The sequence below is a fragment of the Crocodylus porosus genome, unplaced genomic scaffold (assembly GCF_001723895.1).
Source record: "Crocodylus porosus isolate Cpor-Errol unplaced genomic scaffold, CroPor_comp1, whole genome shotgun sequence".
In the NCBI taxonomy this organism is placed as follows: domain Eukaryota; kingdom Metazoa; phylum Chordata; order Crocodylia; family Crocodylidae; genus Crocodylus; species Crocodylus porosus.
In genome coordinates, this window is record NW_017728886.1 from 153,616,630 (window position 1) to 153,637,894 (window position 21,265).

At 42.0% G+C, this 21,265-nt stretch overlaps 1 protein-coding gene across 3 annotated transcripts in view; it reads left to right on the top strand.

The window, feature by feature from the left end:
* Positions 1-21,265, top strand: part of HIVEP1 (human immunodeficiency virus type I enhancer binding protein 1) — a 180,732-nt gene that overhangs the window by 87,994 nt on the left and 71,473 nt on the right. For all 3 annotated transcript variants that reach the window (XM_019543335.1, XM_019543321.1, XM_019543330.1), the window contains exon 3: positions 13,958-14,011. In XM_019543335.1, coding sequence (XP_019398880.1) covers positions 13,958-14,011 — 54 coding nt within the window. The remainder of the gene's footprint in view (positions 1-13,957; positions 14,012-21,265) is intronic.

Here is a 21,265-nt window from a genome sequence, read left to right on the forward strand (position 1 = left end):
ACTTCCTGCCCTTTGGGCAGGGGGCTGGACTCGATGATCTCCCGAGGTCCCTTCCAGCCCTAATGTCTATGAAATCTATGAAAGCTGTTAAATAAGGGTTTTTTTCATACAGTGTAAAAAGTTGCCTCCATGAGGTTATTCAGCTGGTGATTTTCTCCTTTTACTTTTAAGTGGTTTTCTTCGTAGTTTTCTTCCCTTTCAAAAGACTAATAGGTATTTAATTTCTAGTTGTTTTCTAACCTAGCAGCCCAGGTAATCATTTCTCAAGGATCTTTCTTTTCAGAGCAACTGATTTTTCATTGTGTTTAATAATTTGATTATAGAAATTCTCACACTGTGCAATGTGGAGAAATGAATACAAGTAATCCATGAAGACATGTACTATGTATTCAACAACAAAAAAATCAATGCTAAGTTTGTGTGTGTGTGTGTTAGATGGATACAGTGGCTCCAATCCTGCAATTTCAGTCATTTGTTTGTAGGTTTGAGTTTGATGGTGGTCCCATTCAGTGTGGAGGGTATAGGTTCATAATGTGGAGAACTGACAGTAGACTTAATTTTGCAAATTTGTATGTAATTTAATGACCTCAGTAGTCCCTCTGAGCTTAGCAGGACTACTGTCAAGATCAAAGCAAAGCACAAATAATTGCGGGATTGGAGCCACTGTACATATCTAATATATATGACACAAGTATCTCAGAAACACACAGGGGGAAAATTAGGAAGGGCAAGACACAATTTGACATGCAACTGGCAAGGGACATAAAAGGCCCTTGGGCACACAGACTTGTCATTGATTTCCCCCCCTCAATAGAATTCACAGTACGTATGTTCATGGACCATAGTGAAATATAATTACTAGGCTTTGCAAAATTTTGACAGGCGTTTCATTTCAAAGCTGTTTTGACGTGTTTTGAGCTTGAAACAGCAACATCAAAACTAAATGAAAGTCTTCGAAACAGCTTTGAAATGAAATTAGGGCTTTCTTGCAGCTAAACAGAAACTAAGGAAAGGTAGCGGGAAGAGGGGAGGACTGCTCTGATATTGACGTGTAGCTGGACAGTGACTGTGTTCCTTCCCTGAGGTCCCTTCCAATCCCAGTGCTCTGGCAGAGAGACAGAAAAACAGCATTAAAAGCATTGTTTAAACTGAGCTTTCTCTGTGCTTTGGGGTCAGCTTACTGAGCTGTGTCTTTCAGCAGCATCAGAAAGGCTGTCACTTCCTGCTTACTGGCTTGTTCCTAGCAAGTGGAATCCAATGACTTTTCTTTTGCTAATACCCTTTATTATTATACTTATTCCTTTCAATTTATTCCTCCCCCAAAATCCTCTTTTTGTTTTTGTTAGTTTATTTTGATTCTTTTCCCCCAGAAAAGAAATATGTGCTTTCTCTCATAGTGTGCATTCCATTCACTGTTAAGGGAAGTTCAGCATATATTGCATATTATAATGTACAATTTATACAGGAACACATACATACATGTATATATTTTATTTATTACATATTTACATACATACATTACATAAATACATACATACAATTATCTATGTATATTAAGTAAATACATCTTACATTACAGAAGAACACAGATTTTCCAGCATGCCAAGCACCATGAAGCATGCTGAAAAGGCATCTGACAAGCCTTCAGGGAGGGGTGGAAGAGGGGGCAGAGGGAGAGCTGTAATCCCCACCTCCCGAACTGAGATGCAGCCCTTTCCTACAAATAGCAGATATGAGACTTCTGGTTCTACTGGCAGCAAGGAGAGAGGAGCAGTGCCATTGCCTGAGTCTTCATCCGCTCCAAAAGCACCAGCCACAACCCCTCTAGCTCGAAGGCCCCCACCCCACCAAAGCAGAGGCAGGCCACCCTGGAACAGTGGGGGTGGGAGAGGGCGTTCCCAAGGTGAGCAAGGTGTCACCCAGGGCATTGGGGAGATCCTTACTGTTGATAACCAGCCCTTCTCTTTTGAGCGGTCAGGATTCAGGTGGCAGGGGCTACCATGCCTCCTGTTTTCACCCTGCTCCACCTTAATACACATACGTGACTTGAGTTTTGCTTATCAGCACCTTGAGGTGCAGTTTTTTAGAAACCCCTGCACCTATCTCCTTGAAACTTGACAGGCTTTGTGGCCTCAGCAGGGGCTACCATCTTTGCTGTTTTCATTCGAATCAGGAAAGAAATGACAAAGTTATAGGTATTTTTGCAGTTCTCCATTATAGCGTATGGGTGAAAAATTGAAACGTGTCAAAACAGCGGCGCAGTTTAGACTAAATGAAACAGATCAGTCGAAACAGCGAAACAAAGCACTGTACCTTCGAAACAGCAAAATGGAAGTTGAAATTAAATGGTGCCGTTTTGCACAGCCCTAAATTAATTACCTTATTTTCTTGCATGTAACTTACTCTGGAAAAAATACATCTTTTTTTTTTTTTTTTTTTTTGAAAGATAGAATAAAGAAAAAAGTTAATTCCTTGTAGTAATTGAGTAGCAGCTGCTAGGAGCCACCCTGCTCCTATGAGTTGACATGCAGATTGTAATTTAACTTTTGCCCTGCAACGATAAGAAACTTCCCTTACCATATTTCTCATATATAATGGGCATTGAGAAAATGTGGTATTTTTAAAAAAGGAAGGCCCTCTCAAAACCCCCCCCCCCAGGACTCCTTTTCTTAGACTGAAGAAAAAATAGCAACCTTCTTATTAACTTTTGTTACTTTACATAACTTTTTTTTTGTTAATTTTACGTGTCAAATAATTTATGCCATACAGTTCAGTGAATATGCTAAATGAAAAGCAAGGAAAAATGCATTAAAATTTCCCTGACAAAACAGTTTTGTCTAATTAATTAGTGATCAAAAATATAATGTCTGGTGGAATACTTTAAATCATTTAAACTTTAATTCAGAATAATTTTAAAATTTATTCATTGAAAATATGTACCTGCTTCTGAATCCTTTTGCCAGTTGTTAAGGTTTAAAATTCAAATATTTTTTCCCCCCACACCTTTCCTACCCTAGGAGGTGGCCAACATGCAGCACGAATGCCACAAGTGGCATAAGCAACCTTTGTGAGTGGCATATGATAGACTGGGGAGAAGATAGTTGGCACAAAAGCAGATAGGGCAGGCTGCAGAAAGCAGAGTGGTAGATCAGAGACAGAGCAGATTCAGAGCTACATATTGGGCAGGGGAACCGGTTTGAAATGACCCTCAGGAAGGATGCTTAGCTAATTTGTGGCATACCTGCCAAAAATGTCCCCAGGTGATCTAGGCAGTCAGAGACATCACTGTACTGGGTACCAGTGGAACTGAGTTTGTCAAAACCTGTCAAGTTCACAATGTGGCAGTGGAGGTGGAGAACGAGACATTTTTCCCCTCCATCTAATCTTTCTTGGAGGTAAATGTTTTCAGACAGAAGAATGTTTTTAATTACTTTTCTATTTGTGGCAGTATGAGAAGGATGGTTTTATAACTTTTTAAAAGACCGTTTGTAACAAATTGTTACCTTCACAGGGTTTAATTCTGCAGTGGGAAGACAGTGGTGTGGGAGCTTGCTAATCAAAATAGTCTTCAGTTTGATTTACCATTCTATCACTTACTACACCTACGTGCTCATAAATTAACTTGCTCCAGGCACTGAGGACCATCACAAACCTCCTACTCCCATGTAGGATGCAGTTCTTCGACGTTCCTTCTCCAACATAAATATGTAGAAACATGCATTAAAAAAATACAAACCTGCCCTACCAAAACAAGGCACACTAGTGTACACACTTCTCCCCTTAGGGAAAACTTGAGAGAACAAACAACACTTGGCAGATGTTAGTCATATTGCTTAATACATTACTGGAAGGTGCTTGGGTACAGTTGTGATGAGCATAACATACAAGCCTAAGTAGAACAGAAGTGCTCTGTAAGGAAAACACGGTCCATATTTTGAAGATGTCTGTTCCATTTAGTTGTGTAGCATTTAGCTGTAGTATGTGTAAAGGAAAAAAGAGTATAATGGGGAGTGTCCTCATATTGGATGTTTCTGAAATTAGGAAAGTTTAATTGACAGGCATAAAGAAGCCAGGTCTTAAAAAATTTTTTAAAAATAAAAAGGTAATTTTCCTAAATTAGAAATGGAAGATGGTATTTGTTGTCCAGGGAATGATGCTTTTATTAAGGGAATTTGGAATGCAGACATTAAATAATAAATATAGTTGAAAGTTTCAGTCAACTCACATTAATCTCTCTGATTTTTGATGAGTAAATTTTATTTATAAAGGGGTGTGTGTGTGTGTGTACATGCATATACATATGCATACATATGCACATTTGCTACATTTTATATATATATATATATATATATATATACGTGTGTATGTATATAGTGTATTGTAATATACATTTATAAATATATCTATAATAATAATAGACAATATAGATATATTTATAAATAGATTGTGTGTGTGTGTAAATGCATGAATACACACACCTCTCAGAGGTTCTTGAACATTATGGTGAAGATGACTATTAAAAATAAACTGAAATAAAGATGAGTATTCAGATAAAGGATGAAAGAGAAAATTATTCAGAATTCCTTCCTATACTTTGTATCCAGTATACAATTTTCAGTTTTTGGTGTATGCACATTTTCTGTTTTTGGTGTATGCAATAATAATAATAATTACATGAAAATTTATTATTACACACAGCAAACACTGAAAATAAGAACAATAACAGCAAATAACAACAGCTGTTTATTATAAAGCTGCGCTATACAAATGATGACTGAGCTCAGTTCAGAATTATCCATGTGGTATTTTGCTAGTGAAATGCATCTTAAGAGGGGCCTACATCCAAATTTGAGAATTTAGAAGAAAATTGCATGTGACTTTTGGTCAGAGCAGTTTTTGTAAAATTAAGTTCTGTTTTTCATGGAGCAGAAGCAAACCCATCAGAACCTAAATCTCTTGCAAATTGCAAGAAGGGAAGGAGCAGGTGTTACTAGTACAAAGCTAATCCCTGGACATAATAGAAGTTCCCCAATACCTTAATTCCCAAGTTTAAAGTATGGCTGCAGGTCAGAGTAGGTGCGGTATGGTAGTGCTGATGGACCCTGTTGATTAACAGTAAATTTGACAAGTCCTAAGTTTAATAGATTTCATAGACATTAGGGCTGGAAGGGGTCCTCAGAAGATCACCGAATCCAGCTGTCTGCCCCAGGGAAAGGAAGTCAGCTGGGGTCAAAGGATCCCAGCAAAATAAATGTCTGAATGTCTCTTAAAGGAGTCTAGAGCAGGTGCTTGCACCACCTCTGGCAGCAGCCTGCCCCAGGTCTTGGGGGCTCAGATAGAAAAGAAGTTCTTCCTTATGTCTAGCCTGAAACAGTTTGGGAGGAGTTTGTGACCGTTTTGGAGGAGTTTGTGACCATTAAGCATCTCTGTTAAGGACTTTAGGATTAGCTTGGGATTTTTGCTTTGTGCTGCATTTGTGTCTTATGCACATTCCTATAGACCAGTGTTTCTCAACCCGTGGGTCACTACCAAAAAATGGGTCACAAGAATATATTAAAAGGGTCATGAACAAACTTTAAAAATGGATTCTCCTTTAAAGGAGAAAAATGCAGGAAACCATGACTTTTCCCTTGCAGGCTGGCAGAATGCCAGCCTGCAAGGGGTTGCTTTGGCCCCCCCTGCCCCACATCCCCCCACATACACAAAGGGGCTGGGGGTGGGGGGGCAACAGGTTGGGAGCAAGGGGCACTGCGTCAGGACTCGCCACTTTTGTTTACAAAATGGGTCCTGGTAGAAAAAAGGTTGAGAACCACTGTTGTACACCTCTGTGGAGTTTGCCTGCCCAAATACCTTTAAAAATACCTCAGATATGAGTGACCAAGTTAAATCTGGATTGTTTTTTTGTCTGCTAATTGGTTACCTGTTTCAGCTTCCCTTTGTCCCTCTCCTCCTCTGCTGTCTGCTCTGTCAACCCATCCTGCCTTTTATTTCTAACTCTATGAACTCCTTCATTTTCCTTTCTTTGCACATACTAACTTGCTCTGCGTGCCCTTCCACACATCTCAACTCTGTTTTTATGATATAATAATAATAATAGTAATAAAATAACTAACTAGCAGTATGCCAAACTTCTTTTTCTAACTCATGTTCGTATTAAAAGCTTCTTATCCTTTTGTGGTTTTCAGCCTGTGTGTTACATACAGAAAAAGGTTTATTTTAAATATGTTAACTACCATTAAAAATGTAGACAAAAGAGTTCTAGTAGTACATGTGTTTAAATAGCTGAAGTAAACCTAAGGGTTGCTGCAAGTAGCTAAAATGAATTAAAACTACAATTTGCATTGTCTGCACTGGGATTTTAATGTACTATAAATACACTATATTTATTAATTACAACAAGGCCAAATATTGTAAGCTCCTAAGAAACAGGTTCTGTGCCTCTGGGTTTGTACAAAACCTAACAGATCTTCCTGAAGGCATTTGGGTTGTACTGCAATAGAAATGATGATAATATTTCTTGAACTGGGAAGGATTGACAGACACCTTGCCATTGTCACTGAGTGGGTGGAGGGAGGGTAGGTGAGCCTGTGACCTAGGGAAGTGGTCCAAGTTTGCATCACTTTCACACTGTGTGACTCTGTTCTTCCTGTCTGCACCATTAAGTAAGCAGTATTGGTATGAATATTTGAAACGTGAGGCTTCCCTCTGGAGGAGGTATAAAATTGCAGTAGTTGGGTGTGCGGGGTGGATTCTGGTTATTCCACGTTGAATTCATTCACTTGCTCTGTAGGCAGCATCTGTCTTCAAAGTTCATACAATTTTCTTTGCACATCTCTCTCCAGAATTAATGCTTCTCTGCTTTTATCTTAAAACTTGCCTGCATGTTAGGACTCACAATCTGTTCTCTCATAATTAAGTACCAAAAAATAATAGAATCTTATGAATCTCAGCACATTCAGATAATGCAGAAATAAAGGTTCATACATATAACATCCACACGCCAACCTTACACCTACTGTGTGCATTGATTAGTATATTTCACAGTTTAAATAGTATTGGAAAGTAAAGTATTCTGTAATTTGGCCAACATTTTATTTTTAAATTATGTATCTGAAGGCAGGCTTTTGGCTTCTAGTCCCTGCTATAAGAGTTATATCCGGCTTAGCTTTTTTTTCTTTTTTTTAGCCAATGGCTAAAAGAAGATATACACAGAGTGCTGGCAGCAGTGGTGGAGCTCAGGTTTCCCTCCTCTGGGTTGTGGAGCTGTGTTGCTTGTTCTCTTTCTGGCCCTGTGTGATATGCATTCTCAGTTACCCGGTGGAAAAGCTTCAGCAGGACAGGTAGAGGGAGTCTTCCAACTGTGTCTGTTCTAGAACTTTGTGGTTATGGTACTTTTTTGGGAAGTGGGGACTGTGAGTTTGAGTCACTTCATGCCAGGAGAGTCTGTAACCTTTGTCTCCCATTATTGCATGTGTGTTTAACCACTGGCCTCTTAGGCAAAATGTGGGTGCGACCACCACAACCTCAGCTGGTGTTTCTGGGTACTGCCTATTGAAATCAGCCCTGCTGTTGGTATATATCACATACCCTGGTCGCTTAATTGCCTGGTTTCCAGGCTCTCTGCGTTCCAAAATGTTAAAGGTACCTAACATGCAGCCCTAAGTCGGGTATCTTAGGGCTGTTTAGACATGCACCTGTGCCTGTCAGTAATTACCTCCTTGCTTAGAGTTTACATGCTCTATAGCTCAGTGGTTCTCAACCTTTTTGTACCAGGACCCATTTGTAAACAGTGGCCAGTCCCAACCCAGTGCCCTTTGCTCCTGACCCATTACCCTCCAGTGCGTGGGGCATTGGGGGCCCTAAGCAACCCTTTGCAGGCTGGAACTCTGCCAGCTTGCAAGGGAAAACCCACGGTTTCCCACATCAGTTTGACCCGGCTCTTCCAGGGTCTACATACATTGCATGCTTCAATGGGGCATGCCAAGCTAAAAGTTAAATATCCTTTTTTCCCCCCTTACATCTGTCAGTGTCCCTAGTTTTGAAACATGCTGAAGTGCAGTGGTCTATGAGGACAATGTGTGTCTGGCCCTTTGTGCATGTGTGTATGAGTACTAATAAAATGTTAGAGATTATTTCTACCCTTGCATATCAAAGATGAAGAAAATAAAGACAATGAAAGTTTTTGGGTTCTTTATTTAAAAAAGAAATCTAAATCTATTGGAGTATATGCAGTGAGTCTTCTGTGATAGAAGTTGAGAAGAAATCGTAACAGTGATAATTATTGAACTTTACAGAAGCTAAAGGAAAGAAAAAAGGAAAGAAAAAGCAGTTAAATGATCAGATGATTAGTAGTTAAATTAGGATGATTGTCTTGCTAGCATCATGTGACCCTAGGTGACTTCCTGCCCGTTGGGCAGGAGGCTGGACCCAATAATCTCACGAGGTCTCTTCCAGCCCTAATGTCTGTGAAATAATGTAGTAGAGAAAACAAGGCATCCAAAGTCTTTTCTATAGTATCGATTTCTTATAACCTACCCATGATAGGGATGTGAACAGGTGTGATCCCTGACCAAGACAGCTAGCCAAACAGAAATCCCCAGCATAGATATGTACAGTTATGCTTGGTTGATACATTGCTAAAATAAATGCTAATGTCTGTGAAGCAAATCCCGAGGTTTCTCTGTTCATGCAGTTATAGACGCATTTTGAAATGTAACTGCCCAGAATTTATGAAGCGCTCTTTGTGAGTGTAATAAATACTTCCTAAATTAAATTAAGGATGAGAGAATTCTCAAGGACTGGAGTTGTCTTTCAAGCCCTGTGATGGATGGCCTAATACATTATAAATTTACTTGAACTATGGGCAAGTCTGGGTTTTCCATCTGTGCAGATAGTTAAATCAGCTGAACGAATAAGTGTGAAAATTTTTCTTACTCTTGTCTCTCTCTTTGTTTCCCGCTCTCTAGTGGGCTGTTAGTGAGAAGTATCCTGTCATAATTTAGTGTTTTTTATGAATCTGACTATTAGTAACTATAACTTATTTCTGGATAGAAGATAGTTCAAAAATTCATTTATTAGAAATTAGGAATATGTTAGATTAAGTGTTATAGTGAAATTGTAGGAATCAAAACACATATTAATTTAGTCTTTTCTGAGACTTTATAAAGCCTCTGGGTAAAGATCAGAGGGGAGAGCAGCAGAGGGGATGTTATGGTAGTTATCTGCTGTAGGTCACCAAACCAGAAGGAAAAGGTGGATAAGGCTTTTTAAACAACTGACAAAAGCTTCTAAATTGCAGGACTTGGTCTTATGGGGGACTTTTTATTATCAGGACATCTGCTGGGAGGGAAACACAGCAGTGCACAAGCAGTCCAGCAGATTCCTGGAGGGTGTTGGGGATAACTTTTTGATACAGATGGTGGAGAGGTCATTTAGGGGGAAAGCTCTTCTTGACTTACTGCTTACGAACAGGGAGAAATTGGTTGTGAATGTGGAATGTAATGTGGGTGACAGTGACCATGAAATGATAGGAGTTTAAGATTCTTAAGGGAGGAACGAAGGAAAGGAAGATCTCAGGAGAAAAATTGTCCACCTTCCAGCAGAGTCTTGGGACCTGCATGGCAGGGAGTGTTGAAGGCAGCTGGCTCCATCGTGTAGGGCTTCCCCTGATGTCACATGAGTGCTGGGAGCAGCATGTGCCATGCGGAGCCTTGCACCATAGGTGGGCTGGCCAGGCTGTGATCCTTGTCATCACGTGCAGTGTTGGCCGGAGCTGTGCACCACTGGGCAGCAGTGCCTGTATGGGTCGTGAGCACTGCCTTCCTACTGCTTTTGCTGCCACTGGTGGCAGGGGTTGTGTGCTATTGGGGGGAGGGGGGGAGAGTGTGCAGGGGTGTCCCTATACCCCTCACTCAACCCCCACAACCATCCTACATATACACCCTCCAACATACCCTATTGCACACCCCACCCCACACACACCCACCCACTGTTCCCTCCCCACAATATACAAGAGTAAGCCTTTATTTTTGAGTTATGATGCAGTCATCTCTATATACCGTATGCAAACATAAATCATGAAAAAAAAATTTTTGCAATTAAAATTAAAATATGTTTATAATAGGTCTTTGCCTTTTAGTATATGATTTGTTTTTTTTCTGATTCCAAGCTGTTAACCCTCCCCTCCCAAAAGGAGTACTTCCAGGTGGCAAGGGGATGTACTTGTGGTGGCAAAGGTCAGGAGTTAGGGTGTGGGACTTCCAAGCCCAAGATGGTGACCAGGGGTGTCAAGGGGCAGGGATACCCTTGTGGCCCTTGACAGCTCACCAAAACTCATTAAGCAGCCCTCCAGCTGAAATAATTGTCCACCCCAGATCTGGAGGAATCAGTGGAATCGGGAACAGCCACCATGGATTTAGCAAGAGCTAGTCATGCCTGAGACACCTAATTTTCCTTCTGTGATAAAGTGACAGGCTCTGGATGGGAGGAGATCAGTGGATATGGTATACTTTGACTTCATTAAGGCTTTTCACATAGTTGCTCATGATATCCTCATAATGAGCTAAAGAAATAAAGACTAGACAAATGTACTGAAGGAACTGTTTGAAGTGAGTCTTTAGCTATCCTCTCCAAGTACTCATGGAGGTTGGGTAAGGTCCCTGAAGACTGAAAAAGGGGCAAATATAGTACCCATCTTTAAGAAAGGGCAGAAGGAGGTGAATACTAGAGGTGCACCGATACATTGATCCAATATCGGGTTGGCACTGATATAAAGAAAATTGACTGTATCAGAAAATTGGCCTGACATAGCCAATAAATGGCTTGTGCGTGCATGCAGCCACAGTGCAGCACATAGGCGGCGAGGAGCACAGCCCAGCAGCATGGAGAACTAAGTGCAGCTAGTAAGTCTGTTGTGGTGGAAGGGAAGGGGCATGTGGATCAAGGCCCCTGAAGTGAGTGAAGGAGTGGGGTTGGGGCAGGTGCTGCCTGGACAGGGTGGAACATGGGACAGAATTGTAGCTGGTCCAGGGGGAGTGGAGTAGGGGTGGCTCCCACTGCTGCATGAACCCTGGGAGGGAGTGGGGGCATGTAAATGTCGAACCAGCGTCAAAGCGGTGAAACTGTTTGGACAAAATGAAATGGAACAGTGGTTTCAAATCAAAATGAAATGCTGTTCCATCAAAATGCAAGTCAAAACGGAACAGTGTTATTTTGCACAGCCCTACTGCTCAGCTTCTCCTGCTTGACTCAGTTCTGGGAGTTAGGGGTATTTTGGGTTGTTTTTTTTTGTTTTTTAAGAATATTTTGTCATGTTCCAAGCCAAATCAATTCCAAATTTGTGACTCATTCAAGAACTGTATGTGGCCTTACTACCGGCAAGCATTCTCCATTCCTGCCTGGGGTTTCAGGTGTTTCCAAATCCTTTGGCAGGCATCCTACATGCAGGCCCAAGTCCTCAGGCTTGGGGTTTGGATGACTCTGAGTTTTGCTTGCCCTCAACATATGGTTGCAGGAGGAAGCTAGCTCCAGGGGTCAGGGTAGCACAATGCAGTTCATGGTGGCGGGTGAATTAGCCACCCAGAGGCCCCCAAGGAGAGCCCGTAGGAAGTTGTGGGTGTGCAGGGCTTGCAGGTGGGGGATTACCTGTCTGCTCATGCATGATCGGGTTGTGTACAGTGCAGTGGAGTGGGGGAGCAAGTGCCCATGTGTGTGGTATGTAGTCGAAGGAGCCCATAGTCACCTCAATGTGCAGCCCCAACTGTTGTAGCCCATGCAGTGTGCACCACACAGCTGCTGAGAAGATGCCACCCTGGTGTAAGATTGTCAAATTAATTTTCTTAGTCTCTCTAGCAAAAGCACTAGTGGTGTGTGCATCTAAAAGCTGCACCTTTTATGCTTTCTAGTTTTTATTTTTTGTTTATAATTATCTTTGACAGCCCTTTTCCCAGGGAAAAATATTATTATACTTTTCATCTGACTCCTGGGAGAGAGAGAGAGAGAGAGATAAATTTATTTTATAAAGTCAGTTGGAATGAGTAGGTAAGTAAACAATCTCTTAATGCTGTATTTATTTATTTATTTATTTATTTACAACAGATTCATCACTGAGGCCTGATTCTGAAAGCTGCTGTTAGACCCTCAGCTGCACCTCCCAGGATCAGGCACTCTGTATGCATTACTAGAAGTTCATATGCTTTTGAGCCAGCAGTCCTTTATGTATAACAGAGTAACATTTTCCCCCAAATCTGTGAGAATACTTTATGTAAAATGGATATGTGCAATCTCTTGCTTTTTGTTTGATAGCATTTGTAGTAGCAATTAATAGCCAGTAAGGTGAAAAAAATCATGCGTTGCAGACTTAGAGGCAGAACCTTTTCTCTTTGAAATTAATGATACAATTCCACCAACCTGAAGGGGGGCAGAAGTTTGCCCTGTAAGACACCATCTGTAGACTTTTTTTTTTAAGCTTTTTTGTAGCAAATAAGTTTTGGGTGAGTCTCATGAACATAAATCCTGATATGTGTCATGGGACTGTTTACAGAAGTGAAGTTATTCACAAGCATAAAGGTTTGAAGGATTAGTTTTTAATTTGCAAAGGGAATATGGTAGAATATTATCTCATTTGTTTTGAAAGTTAAAAATACAAGTTCAGACAAACTGATCAGTACTTAATGTCCAAACCTGTTAGAAAGTATTACTTTCTAGGCTCCCTTCCTTTTAATTTGGTTGAACATTTTCAGAAAGTAGAGAAATTCTGAAGGTGGGTTTTGTAATTATTATTTATTGATAAATATAGTCATGATTTGAGAAGTCAAAAATTATAGCTTATTTTTATTGCTTGTGATATTGACTTGACTTGATAGGAAGGAAGGGCAAAGTCTATCACAGAAAGACTCACTAGGGGCTAGATTTTGGCAGTATTTCCCATGACCAACTCTCTTCCCACAGATCATGCAGAGGACTCTTTCTAACTAGGGATCTGTAAGTGGGCAAGTGAATAGTACAATAAGAAATGTATTCCATGATTGTACTATGTTCCTATAAATCTACTCCTCCATCCCCCCCATACACTCTCATTTTCTCTCTCAAGATTATACTACTTTGTTATAAATCTACCCCTCTACAGTCGCATACTCTCTTACTCGCACTCTCTCCCTCTCATTTCCTTAGCAAAGTTTCCTGGTGTTACTGTCAACTGAAGAACAAATCACTCTCCATTGGATCTCTTAGTAGGGGTAGGTTGCCGAGGGAACAGCAAGCCTCCACGCTTAGGGCTGTGCACAGATGGCCTTCCTGCTGTTCCTCTTGGGTCTATGGGTTATATAGGCCAGTTCCACAGTTGGACAAACCTATGACAACCCAACAGTTTTTCCACCCTGGTTGATGCATATACATATACATATTTTTACATTAAGAAGGTTAATTGAGCTCCCTCTTTTTCTATGAATACATCAAGTATTATTAGAAAAACAAATCTGGTTTATTGTTTATATTCCTATAATGCTTACTAGCTATTTTAATACTCCATTTTTATTTTTGAATGAGTTAAAAACATTTCTGTGCATTCATAATGCTTATTAACACCCATGTATATAGTCCTCTGAGCTATGTGAGTTATTACTGATGATGTGAAAATGCTGTGGATTACTTATCAACTGTAAATCCCCTGCCAGTGCTTTTCATTCTTTTAGCTCTTATTCTCTGTATTTTAACCTGTCAGTAGCAATTTAACAGATTTAGTTGCTGGTAAACCATGGTAAAATTTTATGGGGCACAATTACTATTAATGCATTACTTAATTTATACAATGTATTTATTTACATTGAATAATACATTACCCATAACTTAGTCAAGAAAGTTAATAAATATTAATAATAAGTTGATATTTTCAAGAACTGACTTTTTGTAGCTTTGATTATTTTATCTCTTAATTTGGTGATTTTTCTTTTTCTTACAGATAAAATTGAAGAAGCACAAAAAGAACTTAACGGGACAGAAGACCAACAGAAAGGTAAAAAAACGAGACTTCTTGCAAAGATAGAGGTTAATCCAAATCTTTCTGAAGTCAGTGAAACGACTTTGATAAGCTTTGGATCAGGCCCAGAATGTGTACATGTGCAGAGCAGATGCTGTGATCCATAATGCCTCTAGTCTTGCCAACAGGCACCTGTTTATTTTAACCATGTTAACAGTCCCTTTGACTTTGATGAAAATACTGCGGTGAGTAAATTTTAGTGTGTGCATAAGTGCTTAACTAAACTGTACTAGCAGTCTGTGTTGTAGATTAGCTGGCTGTTAATAATTATCTTTTGTCTATGAATAGCAATATCTGATAGGTTCTAATAGATGGTGAGAGGATATTTATCGTCACAGTTTTAAGAAACAGATGACCTGTCATGGATGAAATTTGTGAAGCAGAACCTAGAAAGCAGTTAGTAACAGTCATATTACAAAGCTAACTGGAATAGCATAGGATTTTAATACTCTGCGTTATAATTGCAAAGGTATATTATTTCTCCTTCTTGATGCTGAGTTCTAACTGCCATTCTTCTGACCTGCTGGAGATGGTGGACAGCTTGATCTTGGATGCTGTTGTTTGGAAACAGAGTTGATTATTTTTGACGTAGTGAGTTTTGTGACTTTTAATAGGTCTTTTAGTTACAGACTTTTTTTTTTTATTGTTCCCTGTCTGTACTTTGAAGACTGTTTGTCAACATCCTGCTGGTGGAGTTTGGCAGATTCACTAACATTTGCAGTGGACAGTCGGGAGCAAAAAAGAGAACATAACTCAGTCTTCCTTTGGTCCCAGACCACTGCTCTTTTAGCTGGGCCATGGAGCTTTTGGTATGATGAGAAAGGGAGAATCATCATAAGAGCAGCTGAATGAAAACTTTGCTAGTTATAATTAAGTCCATGATATTTCACCATATTTTATAAATAGGACAAATAGACAATAGAGATGTGCTAATGAGTAACAATGAAAGCTGCAGCCTAAGGTACTGTATTTGAATATCATTTGCAAATTTAGAGACCTTTTCATATCAACAAATCAGATTTTCTACCATACTTTACCCAGTTATGGCATATTATACCACAGCAGATGACAGACCCCTTTGTATTTTCAAGTGAAAATAAAATGTGAAAAGTCAGGTTTTACAGGGGGGGAGCAGGGAGTATTGTTATCAGCCTTGGAGATGTAACGGGATTACAATATGTCTCCCTGTGAAAGTTGGGGGAAGGTTGCAAGCAGTAAATGCTGGGATGCCAGAGAACACCACAGCGAATACTGTCTGTTGGTAGTGTGTGAAGTGTCCACTCAGACCTTTGCACCCCAGTCAATTACTACATCAACCTTATCCAACGCTGGGGAAATTTCAACTGTATCAGCCATTTTTTAAGTAGTCATAAAGCTTTGCATGCTCATGGAACTGGAGCTGGAAATGACTGGAAATTATTAAAGGAATAAAGCCATTCCCTATAATCCTTTTATAAGGTCTCAGATTAAAAATACCTTGGATATTAGGGCTGTGCAGAGCAGGTAATATTTGATTCGACAGCCATGTCAAATATTAAACCGGGTCCCGCTTCGATTTGCTGTCCGCTTCGAGTCGAAGCGGGTCCACTTCGACACAAGGTCAAAGCTCAGTCGAATATTTGAGCTGCTTCGACTTCCCCATAGGCTATAACTTTAGCATTTCTTGTCTGATCTTGATGAAACTTGCAGGAATGGTAGCTCCTGAGGAGCCCATAAAGCGTGCCAAGTGTCAACAAGATAGGTTCAGGGGGTTTGGAGAAACTGCACCCCAAATTCTTGAGAGCAAACTGCCTGTAACTTCTATGTGCAAAGCCACAGGGAGCTCAAACTTGTAGGAATGGTAGCTCCTGAGGAGCCCACAAAGCCTGCTAACTTTCAACAAGATAGGTTCAGGGGATTTGGAGAAACAGCACCCCAAATTCTTGAGAGAGAACCTCCTGTGACTTGTGTGGAAAGCCACAGAGAGCTCAAAACTGCAGGCTTTCTTGCCCCTGAGGACCCCACAAAGCCTGCCAACTTTCATGGTAATAGGTGCAGGGGTTTGGGGGAAACTGCACCTTAGGCTGCTGACAGATAAAACTCATGACACAGATGGAGCGAGGAGGGCGGCATTCGCTCTGTCTGTACCTGGAGCTCGGGGAGCCCCAGCAACGGGAGGTTCACCTTGAGGAACACCAGCTGCTCCACCAAACCAGGATCCAAGCAGGTGCGGTGGGGTGTCACAACGTTCACAGCCATGCTAGACACCCTTTCACTTGCACACTGGTTGGTGGACAGGACAGGTGTTCCCGAGCAACTGTGACCAGATCCAGCCACATCAGGCTGAAGGTTGCCCAGTAGGCCAAGGGGTCACAGTCCAGGGGCTCCACAAGCTTGGCAAGATAGGTAGACACCACAGTGTGATGGCTGTTTGCCTGAACCTGGGGTCTGGTGGGTCTGGACCCCCTAACGTTTGCCATGGCCTTAGCCCATATTGGCAGCGCCTGTGGTGGAGGGGAAAACTGGCTCATGGATGGTGGGCTGGGTTCAGGCAGTGGATCCCCCTGTTCCACTTCCCCCCGCCTCTGCCATTCTGCCTCCGTCACTTTCTTAATAAGTGCCTCCCTCCAGCGACTCGGTGTCTTGCTGCCACGTATGGTGCCCTTCACCCTTGGGTCACAGATAGCAGCCAGCATATGCACTGTGTTGGGCCCCAAGGGTTCAAGCCTTTTCCTAAGGCCCTCCTTCAGCTGCCTCACCAGTGCCTGCACATCTGGTGGAAGCGGCTGGCCCAAGCAGGAACGTTCACCCCCAGGAAGCTCTCCATTTAGCTGCGGAGCTCCTTCACTATGGGGACCACCTGGCTGAGGAAAGCATCAGCAGCACTGAGGGTCTCAGTGGCCTCAAGGAAGGGCTTGAGGACCAGCAAGATCTGGGAGATGGCATCCCACTCAGCTTTGGTCAGGGGGCTGCTAATCCCAATCTCCCCAAGCAAGGCCAGCTCGTGGATGGCCTTCTGTTGCTCCATGAGCCCCTTGAGCATCAGGTATGTGTAGTGCCACTGAGTCTCCACAGCCTGGACGATTCTGTGCTGCGGGACATTTAGCTCTGCTTGTTTGTCCCGCAGCATCTTGCCCCCCTTGATGCTCCGGTGGAAGTAGCCTGCCCCCTTCCTGCATATGGAAACGAGCCTGCTGATGCTGCTGGCACCACCACCGGCAGCCCTGTCCCCCTCCAAGGCATCCCTCACAATCAGATGTAAATTGTGTGCCACACAGCGAATGCCAGCAAAGGTAGCGTCATGGACTGCCTTGACCGTATTGGCCCCGTTGTCGGTGACCATGAAGCTGTGGGTGAGCTCAGTCTGCCCAGCGCCCAGCCACCCCTGCACCATGTGGTTCATGGCCTCCCTTATCTCTGCTGCTGTGTGGGACTCATCCATCACCTTGGCATGAAGGAGAGCCCACCAATGGCCTGACTGGCCACACCAGTGCCCTGTGAGGGAGAGGTATGCATGATCTCCACCCCGGCTGCTCCAGATGTCTGAGGTGAAGTGTACGGTCACCTGCGGACCTGCCTTGTGCAGGTCCTCCCTCAAATGCTCCCTGCATGCTTTGTATAGGGAGGGCACCTCTGTCCTGCTGAAGGTGGTGCATGCGGGTACCTGGTAGGATGGAGCCAGCAATGCCAGGAGCCGCCTGAACCCTGGCCGCTCAACAAAGGCGAAGGGCTGTCCAGCCAGAGCAAGCATCTCCCCAGTGGTCTGAGTGACCTTGCTCGCATTTGCAATTGGCCCCTTTTGCCCCCAGTGTTCCAGGATGCCCTGCCTCTGCTGTGGGGGGACGGGGGCTGTGGAGGGAGCAGAGGCCATTCCTGTGGCAAAGAGGTGGTACCTGTAGAGATGATTCAGCATCCCCAAGGTGGTCATGCGCTTTGTTCCCTTGCCCCGGCTGATGTTGGCTCAGCAGTGCACACAAATAGCAAACGCGGGATCATCTGCCAGCTCATAATGATCCCAGACCATACTAGTACTAGGCCTTCCCCTCTGGCATGCGGGTGCATTTGTGGATGCTGCTGAACTCTCTCCCTCTTCAGCAGTCAGAGGCACAGCAAGAGAAAGAGCGGACTCAGCTGAGCCGCTTGCCTTCACCTGTACAGAGGCACCTTCTGAAGTGCCTTCTGGGAAAGACCTTGTGGCTTGAAAGGAAAAAAATCTGAGGGGTGTCGAGCACAAACTCAATTGATTTCCCCCTCCTTCCCCAGAACTTCCCTTGCCAGGGCACTGAGATCCAGATCTAGCGCCAGCTCTTCTTCTGGCACTGGAAGGCTCAGCGTAGGCAGTGACACAGGGGTGGAGTGTGCTGCTGTGCTGGTTGCAGATATGGTGGGAGAGGTTGTGGATGCTGTGTCTGGACATGAGAGCATCTCGGGCACAGACAGTGGCTCTGGTGGCACTGCTGCTCCCCTCTCTTTACTGCTTGTAGCAGCCTCATCCCTTGTACTGGGAGGAAAGAGGTGGCATCTGAGTTTGGTGGGGGGAGAAACTGCAGCTCCCCCACTTGCAACCCCCCTTGTTCCCCTTCATGCAGGCTGGCCAGTGTGGCCACCTGTTTTTCCACCCTGCTTCATAATGTGTTCCTTCGTATGTAAACTGGAACCTCTAAGTGTGCTGTGCGCCGTGGATTAGATTTCTGGATGTTAGGTAAATGTGTTTGTGTGTGTGTAGATAATATATTGAGAAGCATTGATGTGGTAGAAAGAATGAATGATGTATAAAAAAAAATATAAACTAAATTCCTATATATAGAATAGATCCTAGGCTACTACTAACCCTATCCAATATGATCATAAACTAATATGAAAAGTAGTTATAAAATAAAAGCACCAAGTTCTCAGAAATCCCTGTTGCTAGCATTGCAAGCAGGGAATCTGTTGACGATCAGGGCTTCCAGCCGTCGTGGTCTGACGCCGAGGTGCTGGAGAACACCAGCAGCTCAGTAACTGACCCCAAGGCAGAAAGCAGGGAGCTGAAAAACTGCTGCCTTTTATGCGTTTTCTCTGGCCCTCCCCCAGAGCACTGGGGTTGGGATTGGAAGGGACCTCAGAGAATGCTGACAGGTCACTGGCCAGCCACACATCAGTCATGAAAGCACTCCTTCTCCCTCTCCTCCTCCCTCCCCTTACTTTCCTTTTTTCTTCCCCCCCACAGGGAATCCAGTGTAGTCGAGTCGAATATTCGACTTCTGCTATTCGACTTGACTTTCATTTTTCAAGGTCGAATATGTTGAATATTTGTCGAATCAAATGTTAAGTCAAAGCTTTGCACAGCCCTATTAGATATGTATTTCTTTTAAAATTCTTATTTCTGTAAATTTCTAATGTTAAGCAGATCACTTGTAGCATGAGAGAATTAAGTGAGTTTATTGATAAAATGTTCAAATACATATTTAAAAAGATAGAAGAAAATAACTATGTAGAAATGAAAAAAGTTTAAAATGGGAAAGCTTTCATATAATTATATGAAAGGCTATAAAGAGTATGCACAGTCACCTAAAATATGGCTATATTCTTTCTTTCATTCAGTCTTTTTGTATGTTGGGTATTCAGTTTTGGGATTCTTTAAATAGGTGTAATTTGCATTTAAATCCATTAAAGATTCCACTAATTTGTATGCATGTTAACTACTGTTCAGTGATGATGTAATTTATGTTCTAAATTTAATAGGAGAAAATGTTTTGTTAACATAGTCATACTGTTTTTTCAACTGACCGGAATGCTACACTGATCAGGTTTGTAAATGATAATTGTGTGTGTTTGGGAAATTTAATTGACCACAAAAGAAGTACAGGCCTTGTATTTACTTGTATATACTTCACCTTTACATTTACTTTATAAAGTGGTCAAAATATGAGAAAATTGATAGTCTTTTATAAAATGCACAAGAAAAATAGATGAACAGAAAGCAGGATTTATAGACAGACCTTATAGAGATGTATGTATTTAGTATAATGCTGCGGCTTGAAAACTAAGATTTAATTTACAGCTGTCTTCCATACAAAATACAAAGCATATTCATATATGCATTAAACTGAATGAACTCTGGTGCAACAGAAAAAAAAGGCTGGTATTGTCATGGAATCACAGGATTTTCAGTCAGGAGATCTAAGCTCTGTTATGCATCTAATCATGAATATTTTGTGTGTCCTTGGGCAAGTTGTTTGGCTATTGTGCCTCTTCCATGAGACGGAAATAATTATCGTATCTACTTTGTAGGATGATGTTATGAGCCTTAAACATTAATCATTTAATGTTTGTAAAATGCTTTTAAAGTTATCATTAGAGTGGTACAGAGTTGTTGTTATTCACCAGTAAGATGGTACTTGTGCTGAGTACAGATGCTCTTGACGCATCCAAATATCATTTTCACCATTAGCTAATTCTGAAGAAAATCATATTTAAATATTGTAAAGCTAGATGTTGAAAAGGATATGGCTGAAGTTCTTAGGGTCCCATTCTGTGCATCTTACATCAGTTGTATGAAGGCGTGGATCAACTATAGAGCGAAATGCTAAATTGTGATATGTTAGAAATCTATGCGTTAGCAACATGAGAGAGAGAGAGACTTGTGAGACAGGTTTAACATGTGCTCTTGAATTCATGCAGCTCATGTACAACGTACTATAGTCAGTTGTCTGTTTCTTCTGGCAGATTATCATGTAAGGTGTCCTTAGCTTGATGGATCTTTCCTAAAATAGAACATTAAAAACAGGAAAGTAAAATTCTTTAGGAGGAGATGAGACGATTGGTTCATATTACTATAACATAGGTTGTTAAACATGACCCCCAGGCCAGATCCAGTCTACAGAGATGTGTCATTCATCCTATGGGGCTTCTTGAGGCCTGGAAAGACCCATCTCCAGATCCAGCCTACAGGGTTACAAAATCTGTTGGTGCCCAGGGAATTAGCACTGCCACTGTCCACCTTTTGCAGAATTTCTAGGTTGAGCAGTGGTGTTAACTTTCTGGGTGCTGGTTACTTTATTGGTGAATATGCACGTTGAGATCCCTCTGGGGATGCCTTTCAGTGGTGGCACGTGATCAGTGGCAGTTGCTGTGGGATCCTGATAAAAAAAATTTTTTTAAAAATTGCAAATTATCTCATAAACCCCCCAAAATCTGTAATTAAAATTAAAGAGTCCCCCCCAGTCCTGTTGTGGTGCCTCTCACTCCCCACCCATAGTCCCCCTGACC